The sequence below is a fragment of the Rhynchophorus ferrugineus genome, unplaced genomic scaffold (assembly GCF_030347505.1).
Source record: "Rhynchophorus ferrugineus isolate W39M unplaced genomic scaffold, kcgeb_rfMv2 rfM4, whole genome shotgun sequence".
In the NCBI taxonomy this organism is placed as follows: Eukaryota; Metazoa; Arthropoda; class Insecta; order Coleoptera; family Curculionidae; genus Rhynchophorus; species Rhynchophorus ferrugineus.
In genome coordinates, this window is record NW_027472583.1 from 18768998 (window position 1) to 18780558 (window position 11561).

Sequence of the window (11561 nt, forward strand, 5' to 3'; positions counted from 1 at the left end):
TTCATTCCCGTACTAACTTTAAAAAAGAAAAGGAAAAAAAAACTAATTTCTAGTACAATACAACTTAAACAAAACCTAAAAACTAAAGATGTTCAATAATCATAACTACTAAATAAAATGTAGACGTATACCTAATCATTGAAAAATCTAATCCATGACGAACCTAAAAATTATCGTACAATAACTACCAGACCCTTTTTAAATAAAAGTTTTATTTATTTTTCAACAGAAATATTTTTAAATTACTGTTCAGGAATATTACCATGTTCAGCTTTTCTCCCGTGAGGCGATTTCTTCGATCATTAATTATTTGCCCAGATTTTAAAAAAGTTCGTTCCGAGGGGACATATGTTGAGGGTATAGAGGAATATTTTACGTGTAGCTGATATAATTATATAATAGGTAGTGTCATTTTATGGGCTTGCCAAAAATCATTTTTTTATCAAAATATCTCCAAATGTCAATACATTCTTGGTCAGTAGTTATGTCTTGAATTTCGAATTGTGGAAATATATTTGTACTTTTTGAAGTTAGAATGGAAGATACCTCTTTTGTGATAACTTTTTGTATCGCCTCAGCATTATTTGCAATACCAAATCCTGCTTTTTTAAATCTAGGATCTGAAAATGTGGATTTCCCGCATATCGTGTTCATTTCTAAAATTACCAGTCTTTTAATAATGACATCTAATAGACAATTTTGTATTTTTTCACCATTCACTTGTTAAAATCCAGGATTAGATGGAATTAAAGACATCGTGGGATATCTTTCACCAGATAACTTGGTGGTCATTATTTCAATGGGCTTTAAAAGTTGAGCGCATTCTGTTAAGATAGTCCATTCGTTAACAAATAAAAACTGTGGTGCCCTTCTTAATAGCCATCAAAATAAATTGTTAAATAGTAGAGTTTTCCTATCAGAAAATGTATTTAATATACTTTATTCACTTCTTTACCGTTAATGTTTTTAAAAGAAATTTAACAAGTGCTACTGTAAAAAATTCTTCAAATCTTTTGGAATCGATGCAATTTCTGAAACCTTTGGAACCTAATTTTAGTTTTCAAGATTTTAGCAAAAACGTTTTGACAAACAAAAGGCTTGGACAAAATCGTGAAAGTTTATCAAAAAAGTATGACCTATTATACCCGCCCAAAGTATTACCTATTAAACCAGTCAAAACTATCTTCCAATGCATCATTTACAATTTCATTTTTTTGCCCTCAAAAACTAGCGTTCCAAAATGCTGCTATATTAATTTACAATATATAGTTATTCACAAGCAAACTACAAAAAAACATAAAAGCACATATATTGCATATAAATCTATATAAGCATAAATTCGGCGTATTAATTTCAAGATTGCGGCCAGGAGGATATAGCTACATTGTTAAAAATCAGTCGAATGAACTAGTAGAACCGAAAATAGTAACTAAAATAAACGACTGAAACAGTTGATAGTAAATAGTAATAAAATCAGTCGGACCGAAAATAGCGACTGAAATCAGTCACTAGTAAAAACAGTCGAACCAAAAATAGCGATTGAAACAGTCGATAGTAAAAAGTAGTCAATTACTAAACAGTCGATAGTGGATTTCAGTCGATTGTTCCCAGCACTAGTCAAAACATAATTTCTTATACATAGTATATATTAACTCAGTAAAAAACATAATTTATACATTATATAGATATAAATGGTGTAGTAAATCGGTTTAGAATATTGATTTGAACTGGGCAAAGTCCTTCCTTGCGAGTCCCCTATAATTATTATGCAATTAATTAAATCAATACTTCCAAGTTCAAAAAAAGGTTTATAACTAAATAATGGATTATTAACTTTCGACAATTTTTAGTTTTTGGACAGAACAAACGTTATTTTAGAAAAAAATATGTTACTAAAACTTATTATTTATCTAACTGTAATTATGTTACATGATTATTATGTTGTAAGGAATTTAGGCAAAGCTTATAAAAATAATTTGTAAAACTCGAAGGTTTTATTATGACCACTATCGTATAAATGTAAATAAATGCATAGATATTATAACATTAAAATTATAAACTTATTGAATATGTTACAATCTTCAACAATATTCCATCATTAGTTGCTGAAATAAAATGTAAGCAATTACAAGGCCCAAACCCTCACATACTCAATATCCAGTTTGGAGTTTGGACCCCAGGTCGGATACCAGGATGATTTTGCTTTGTAAAACTTTTTTTGACTAACAACTTCATTATTTTTCCAAGGCTTAGTACCATCTGGACGATCTTCAAAATTGTGACCTCCTGCTCCAACGCCCAGTAAAATATACATCTAAATTAAAATAGAACAGAAAATAAAACTCATGTAAATGTGATGAAAAAAAAATTATATCCTTTGACAGCAGTTTGATTAGGAAGTAAATAACAATAATAATATTTTATCAGCTACAATTCCGTTCAAAATTTGGAAAACTATAAGGTAATATAAAAAAGACAATAAAACAGATACGTTCTTGCACGATCACGCAGTTTCTTTCACAACTTCGGCCAATTAAATTCACTCCAGAAGAAAAGGCTTATGAACTGTTGTGCGTATTAAGGTAAATATGGAATATAGGTGTTTTTTCTTAACGTCCTTTAACTTCTGTACTCTTCTGCTTACCTCCAGTCAACGCTGGACACTTCGCTGGAACCAAGTTATCACGAGTTGTTGCCATTTTAACCCTTTTACGGGACAACACTCCAACACTCTAGGATTTAGGTTTATGAGACTCTTTATGCGGTCGGAACTTTTTATTATAAAGAATATTTTCTATCTATATCCTATATTTTTGTATTTTTTAACTATATATGTATCAAATAAAGGCAATTATATGATTGTATTTCTAAAATGATTTATTTAGTGGATGTATTTAGTTAGTTTTCGGTGGCCCGTCTGTCACCACGATAAGAGATAGATTTGAGTCCAGTTTTGGTGATGCCCATATTGGCATCTATACACAACAACACAGAATACAAAACAAATAGGTGAAGATTTCAATCAAAGAGCTAAAACTCGTTTAAATGAGTCGTATTCATCCCAGAATGAGAAACCTGCACAATGTACGGGACTATTGTATGTCAATGTTAACGTTTAAAATTGCGCACTGAAAAAAATGACTATTAAAAATTAAAATTAATATAGCCAGAAAGAAAAAACGAAAAAAAAAAAAGAAATAAGGAAGAAGTGGCTGGAAGGAGATTGTGATTATTTTTAAGATAATAAGTATTTGAAATTAGTACCAAAGACGATTGTGGCATCTAGCTGACGTTAATTGAAGTTAAGACATTTCCTAAAAATAAAAAAAATAATTTTGTATTTTAAATTAGATAACTTATAAAAAATATTATTATATAGCGATAAAAATAATACAATACGTAAAATAAATAAAAACGAATAGGGATCTGAATAAGAATTTGTAACAATTTATGTTAATAAAAGTGGATCTAAAGTAAGGAAGTAGCAAATATGAATGGACCATCGAAACCAAAACTAAGAAATTAAAATAAAATTCATATTTTTTCCTCAGTGCAACTATACCACGAGAAGTGGGTTCCCTCAACAGTAGGTTATCATCGTACATAGGACTTTGTTATTTTGTTAATAAATAAATAATATTAAATTATCCCAATTATTTTCTTCCTTAATAAGTATACAACCCAAAACTAAAGTACAGGGTTATTAAATGTTAGTCTTTTGTATGTTTTTTTAAATATTTTAAACCTACTAACTAGCAACTGACCAACTTAGAAATCATCCCAGAAGACATCCGGTCTTACCCAGCCTGATTACTGGCGAGACTGGGATCATTTTCCTTTTCGTATTTTGCACTCTCGCCTAATAACAATCACAAACATAAATTTATGACCATGTCCCACAGGATTCGAAACCGCGAGTATCGCAACAGTAGAAAGACCGTCCTGTCACCTTTATCACTGCGCCAACCAAGCCGACTCTTGAATATTAATCACTTATTTCAAAAAGGTTAGCATCTACTCCACATTTACTCTACATAAACGTCACAAAGTACACTAGGCCCAAAACTAACAGTTCTTAACTTATAACTAAAACTACCAATTCACCCTTATAAATTAAACACAAGGTTGAAGAGGCTTGATTTGAGATTTGATACTTAAAAGATATTGAAGCAACTTGAAAAAAACATAACACATAACTTACCTCCTCATCAAATGGGGAAAAATTATTCTTCCATCGTTTAGCATGATCTATCTGCAAGTAACTTGCAAGACTTGAAAATCCTCCTTCTGGTGGATATATGTTTGCGTACACCGTGCCATCAGCACTTAAAGTTATTTGTTCTGAAAAATATTCAAATTCAATTAAGATTATGAAAAAGTACATAATATCTATTGAGTAGATATAAATTATAACCAGCAGGACATTTGTTGGTGTAATCGGGTATGGCATTAATTTACAAAATGAGCAAATTGCTACGCCGGAATTATTGTCGATCACTGGAATCATATCTTTTCGAAAGAAAATTTATAGTCTTGCATGAAGGGGCATTCTTAATAGTTTCCCAGGGTAGTGTCTTGGCACTACTCCTGTATCTGCTCTACGCTGCTGATATTCCAACAACAAAAGAAATAATATAGATAGTAGAAATAGACATCGGCGAAGAACGGCCGCATTTGAAGAAAAAGGAAGTGCTGTTTCACCAAGACAATGCACCGTGTCACAAGTTAGTGAAAATGATGACAAAAATCCATGAATTGGACTTTGAATTGCTTCCTCATCCACCGTATTCTCCAGATCTGGCCCCCAGGACTATTTCCTATTCTCATATCTCAAAAGAATGCTCGCTGGGAAAAAATGTTCGTCGAATGAAAAGGTGGTCGACGAAACTGAGGCCTATTTTGAAGCAAAGGAGAAATCGTACAACAAAAATGGTATCGAAAAGCTGGAGGATCGCTATAATCAGTGTATCACCCTTGAAGGGAATTATGTTGCATAAAAAAAAACAATTTTGCCAAAAAAAAATGTTTTACTATGGTAGGCTGTGGACTTTTCAATTGACCTGTTATGAAAAACACAGAAGAAAAACATTCCATGAAATAAATAATATTAACTTATTCAAGTCATATCAAATATCATTTTAAAAAATTGATGGCTCATATTAACCCTTTTGTCAAATATGTGGCAACATTTTCAATGTTGTGTTGCTCTTTTTCCAATATTCTACTCTTCCTAATATTTAAAATGTTGGACTTTTGGACTTTAGACTTTCAACTCTCAACACTTTTAAAATTTTGTGGAACTTGAACCCTCCATCTAAGTTAAAAATATTAAGTTAAATATTAAAGAAATAAAAAAGAATAAACCAATATAATGCTATTAATTAATCAACGCGTCATTAGTAATATTATATATGTTAGATTAGAATATTTTTCTCAGTGGACTGGAAATCCAACTTAATTAATGAAAGCTAATTGTCACTTGTTCATACCTGGCTCCCATAAAGCAGTATAGATGTGAAATTCATCAGCCCAGGGCGATTTTCCATCCCATATTTTGGTAGCATAATTCCTAGCTGCTGTTTTCCCACCTAAAATTGCCCCACCTTCCAATCTTCGGTTGAACATATTGTTTCCTGCTGAAAATGCTATCCTAATTTGACCAGATTCATAATTAGGTCCGTAGATTTCACTTTCAGAGTTCAGGTAGAGTTCTGAAATGAACAAGGATGACTTTACAAATCCTAGCAGTATATTTAGGATTTGTTACCAGGGTATAACCAATCTCCTTTTGGTAGTTTCGCCTTTACTTCAATTCTTCCGTACTTAAACGAGAATTTTCCTTTGGTAGTCAACTGGGACGACACAACAGGTGGAAGGATAAACCATCCTAGGGGTTGCTGCTGGCAATCGATCGAAGCAGGGACACCAGTACAACTGTTCAGATAAAATGGTTGCAAAATTATTTACCACAAACAACGTAACATAATATCGAACAATTGGATAACTGTGAAGATTGTTTAAGTCCAGAACATAAACAAACAAATTATTTTGGGTCAATTTAAAAAGCAAATCAATATAATCACCTTAGTTTTAGGACCACTGGCAAGCGTGTTCTCAATAACAAAGATTCCGAAGATTTTAAAATTACCGCTGAGAAATAACAGATCACTTGAAAAGTCCTCGGCTTACCGCAGTAAAACTAATTTTTTTAGCCAAATTATTATTTTTTTATTCAACCTAATTCCCTTCAAGGATACACTGATTATAGCGACCCTCCAATTTTTCGATACCATTTTTGTAGTACGATTCGCCCTTTGCTTTAAAATAGACCTCAGTTTCGGCGATCGCTTCTTCATCCGTCGAAAAGGTCTTCCCAGCGAGCATTCTTGAGAGATTTGAGAACAGGAAATAGTCGCTGTGGTCCAGATCTGGGGAATACGGTGGATGAGGAAGCAATTCGAAGCCCAATTCATGGATTGTTTCCATTGTTTTCACTGTCTTGTGACATGGTGCATTATCTTACTGAAGCAGCACTTTCTTTTTCTTCAAATGCGGCTGTTTTTCGGCGATTTCGTCCTTCAAACGGTCCAATAACGCTATGTGATAGTCGGTGTTGATGGTCCTTCCTTTTTCAAGGTAATGAATGAAAATTATTCCATACCCACCCCAAAATGCAAACGCCAAAACCTTGCCAGCCGACTGTAGCATTTTCCCACGTTTTGGAGCGGGTTCATCGTATGCAGTCCATTCGGTTGTCACATATCGACGCAAAAACTCGGGTTTATTACGTTTGATCATCTTCAAACACTGCTCCGAATCATCAACTCGTCGTTGTTTTAGGTCAAAAGTGAGCTCACGCGGCACCCACTTTGCACAGAGCTTTTTCATACCAAAATATTCGTGAATTATATGATGTACACGTTTAGTTGATATCTTTAGAGTGTCTGCTATTTCATTCAATTTCAATTTACGGTCATTCAAAATCATTTTGTGGTTTTTTTTTAATGTTTTCGTCGGTAACAACCTCTTTTGGGCGTCCACTGCGTTCATCGTCTTCGCTACTCATTTCACCACGTCTGAACTCAGCAAACCAATCCTTGATGGTTGATTTTCCTTGGGCAGTGTCCGGAAACTCGGCATCAGGCCAAGTTTTTGGTTCAATTGTATTTTTTTCCCTCCAAAAAGCAATATTTCATCGACACGCGAAATTCCTTTTTATTCGTTTTTTTCACAATAACAAAAGTTGTTCCACTCAAAATGCTATAATTCACAAACTAGTGATCCGACAGATGTCAAATTTAGACACGCATCTTTTGAGTTTTGGGGGTTTTTGATTTAACTAAAAGACATATTGATTTAATTCTAGTAGCGCCATCTATGAGTCAGGCCGGGGACTTGTCAACTGACCTGTTACTGAAAAGTGAGGCTTCAACATGAAGTAAGTTACAAATATGCCCGATATGATTTAATACAGTAACACCATCTGTTAATCTTTTAAAATTAATGGAGCTATAGTTGTAATTAAAATTAACTAAATAATTGATAGTAACCATAATATTATATCAAAAATGTTAACTACATTTTACAAGTTTTACCTTTTTCCTAAATCCAAACCATCTGAATTAGTTACATAGCCGTCCCCATATATGTCCTCTAACAAAGTAGGTGTTATAATTAAGTGTCCATCTTTTATGGATAATGTTTTAGAGCTACCATCGTATACAACAAACTCGTAATCCTAGAAAATAAATCAGAGTTAATCGTTTGCATTCAATTCAGATCTCTCTCAATTTACCGGAGCTCCAGCAAACCTTCGTTGAATAGTCCAGTACGTGTCATTTTGGGACCTAAACTGATCAAAACGGCTGTCGAAAATCAAATGACCCTTGCAGGCTGCTTTTCCGTTGACAGTTGTGTTAGTTGGGTTGCATACATTGGAATCAGCGGTGGTTTGTGGTTGGGGACTTGGAGTGGTGGAATTTAAACCTATTTCAGTACAAAAATAGAGTCTTATCGCAGTTCTTATTAGCAAATATAACATGTTACAATAACGTTGCATACATTGGAATCGGCGGTGGTTTGTGGTTGGGGACTTAGAGTGGTAGAATTTAAACCTAATTCCGTACAAAAATATAATCTTATCGCAGTTCTTATTAGCAAATATAACGTTTGTGTAATAACGTTTGTGTGTTATTAGCAAATATAACGATATTGTAATACTAAACTAATATTAATATTTATCAATACAAATATATCTACTCTGATACTGACGTTCACTTGAGTACTCATCACCATGTAAATACCATACAGTTTTCGATCAACCTGTGTTGCATTTTTGCTACTTCGGAATAAAAAAGCAAACGAACCCGAAAACGACTATACTTTTATATCTAGAATATTCTATAGATTGTTACCTTCAAACGCGCTGACTATAATAACTTCCATATAGTTTATTACTTATTACAAAAAGCCGAAATTCCTTCATCCCCGGTAATAAAATCCATATTTGAAGCTCTCATAAGAGTAAAGGTTCAAGAATTTGCTCAATATAAACACACTCTGATGTGTCCAACTTTTACTAGTCATCTCCTACGTCTCTACTTCCGTCTAACCTACAATTTGCCTTTGTGATAACTTAAATCTAGGTATATAACTAGGAGGACCCATGGCCTTATGGTGGTATCCAAAAGCTGCAATACTTCAATATTCTCATGAGAATGGAGTCTTTCCTCATGCCCCCTTACATTTCTCTTGATTTCTTGACTGATAATGAGTATTTGAAGGTCTCAATGTAGGTAATCAATCCTATAGTATTTGGTTATGCCCACAATAACTTTTAGGACTTTGTTTTGAAAAATGTGTATTTTATTTATGTTACTCTTTGCTGGACATCCTCATAATTAAACTCCGTATGTCCATATAAGTTTCAGTATTTGCTTATATAATAGCATTTTATTGTGTACTGATAATTGCGATTTTCTTCCAATTAGCCAGTACATTTTCCTATATTTCAATTTCAGTTCTTTTCTTTTCTTCTTTATATGTTCCCTCCAGCCAAGATTTATTCCGAGATATTTAATTTTCGTGAGGCTTCTTCCCTGTTGTCTCCGACAGCTATAATCGCAGTATCATCAGCAAATATAGCCATCGTAATATTCTCCATTTATGGTATAACACAAGCTTTTTAACAACCTTAGGTATTACTGGCAGCAGTGATATAGGTATATAGGCTTTTATTTCGTTTGATACCAATGTGTAATGAATATGTTTATAGCGGTCAAATAATAGTAAGTAATTTATTATTAAAAATTTATTTCGACCTTTCAGATCTCTTCAATAACACGAAATATTTAGAGCTTTGACTGAGCTAAGTTAGGAGAATAGGGCAGTTGCGGAGTGATGATGAAGCGAGATTTATAGAAGAGTTTTTGGCTTGTAATATTAGGTCTATGACAACTTCTTTGTAAGAAATAGATCATTTTATTTTCGTACGAATATACAGTTATCTTTAAAACCTATCCAAAGTCACTTGTCTTTTTTCTTAAAAGCAAAATAAAACAAATTCTAAACATATAAAGTTGACTGCGTTTCACAGATATTATAGTCATGTGATAAGTCGTAATGAATAATTTGTTTGTTGTTAATCAAATCACGTGAAGGGACCCATTCGAATACAACGTTTATTGACGCAATATTTATTAAATATCTAAAAGCCCCTTAAAGTAGAAACTTGATGACTTAAATCAGACTAAGCATAAACCTGAAAGACAACATTTGTACCGGGTGACTTCCAATTTCATTAACTGCATGAAAAAAAATACTTTCCGAAAGTACGTACTTTCGTCCCTAATAACAGGGAAGAAAGTTAATCATTTACTCCCTGTGAGAAGTACACCCGCGCCCTCTATAACGGCAGGAGGAAAGACTTTCTTATGCGTATTTATACTCGTAATTAGGGACTATTTATTCTGTCGCTGCAACAAATTGTTTACCACTGTCATTAACGTTACTACCTCCAACCTTAAAAATAATCATCAATGTTGTTTTGTCTTGTTTTTCAATCCATAGCTGGCACTCAGGGGAGTATCTTCTTCTATTTTAATTGACTATCCGACTATTGGAGCCGCGAGACTTCTATATTCGTGTTGAATATTCTTCACGAAATAAATAGAAGGAATTTATTCAACTTTCAGTCAACATGTTCACACCATCATAATCTGCGTCTCTGGGTTTGTTTTTCAACTATGCACTGTAATGACTGTAGCATCTTAATTGAATATCTCTATTTATTAAATGATCCCGAGAGACACAGGGAGTTTCACATACACTTTACAAAATCTTAAAAAATCAATCAAAAAGACAATCGACGGCTATATCTGACTAATGCTATCAAACCTAAGTATTTCAGGAAAATGGCGAAGACGCCACGGTAAATATTTACGTTATTTATAAGGCATATTATATATAACCAAATTAATTTTCAGTACTTCTCCATATAAACTTTAACCATACTTCTTCCTTGTCGCATTTTTACTTTACGTATGAAAATAACAATACTTTAAAACGCCTAACAATTGTAGTTGTTTTTTGCAAAGGAATAATTAAAAAACCAATTACTGGTATTTCCGCCTGTTTACAGTAAAAGAAAACTGAATAATTATCATTTTCTTGTAGTAAACATTATAAGCGTAAATTCCTATATACTCTTTCTGAGAATTAGTTAGTATATATAATTGGAACTAATTAATAAAGAATGAATACTAAGGATTTGTCATTTTCTTTGTAATAAAATATAATATACAACATATTCAATAGAAATAACTACAAGTTATAGTTATGCCATTGATTGAAAATTAGTTTATAACAATTTAATTTTGTTTGTAGATCTTCAAGGCTGTAAATTAACTGCATTTTATCATTAAAAATGTACAATAATATTGATAATTTTGCAACAACGATTAAGTCTGTATATAATATACATTAGTAATGTCGGACGTGGAGAAAATTATAGATATTTTGATATATCGATATTTAATAAAATTTCGATAAATAAAATATCCGCTACTTTATATATATCAGAGAATAAGAAATATCGATATTTCTTTCTAAATATATATTTTTTATAACAGAACATTTTCAAAAAATATGAGAAAAAAAATTAATATACCGACCCAAGAAAATATCGATATTTTTTAAGCATCTAAAATTAAGTACCAGAAAATATAAATTTCTAAAATTAAATACCAAAACACCCCTGAACACTTTTAAAATTAGTAAATTATTAAAATTATGGATATATCGGCCAAAACATAGGTGTATTGATATTTTTTCGACACATAACATAGTCTATAATGCTCACCTGTCATAGATATATTTAATTCATTAGGACGAGAAGCTTTTTGGGAACTTGTTGACGCCAGTAAATAAGAAATAAGTAATATAATAAACGAATTTAGCATCTTGTCTCTATTTGAGTTGATAAATAAAGAAGTACTGAGGTTGGACTTGAATAATAAAACTGTTCGACAGGAAAATATCACATCGCTAATTCGTAGAATCTT

At 32.4% G+C, this 11561-nt stretch overlaps 1 protein-coding gene across 1 annotated transcript; it reads right to left on the reverse strand.

Annotated features, from left to right (window-relative positions):
- Nucleotides 1-1975: 1975 nt before the first annotated feature.
- LOC143195871 (beta-1,3-glucan-binding protein) lies at nucleotides 1976-11515 on the reverse strand. The gene is made up of 7 exons (XM_076403369.1): nucleotides 11360-11515; nucleotides 7796-7986; nucleotides 7596-7738; nucleotides 5768-5934; nucleotides 5490-5711; nucleotides 4202-4341; nucleotides 1976-2314 (listed from the first exon to the last, which is right to left on the reverse strand). The coding sequence occupies exons 1-7, from the start codon at nucleotides 11457-11459 to the stop codon at nucleotides 2126-2128; spliced, it is 1152 nt and encodes a 383-aa protein (XP_076259484.1). The 5' UTR covers nucleotides 11460-11515; the 3' UTR covers nucleotides 1976-2125.
- Nucleotides 11516-11561: the final 46 nt, after the last annotated feature.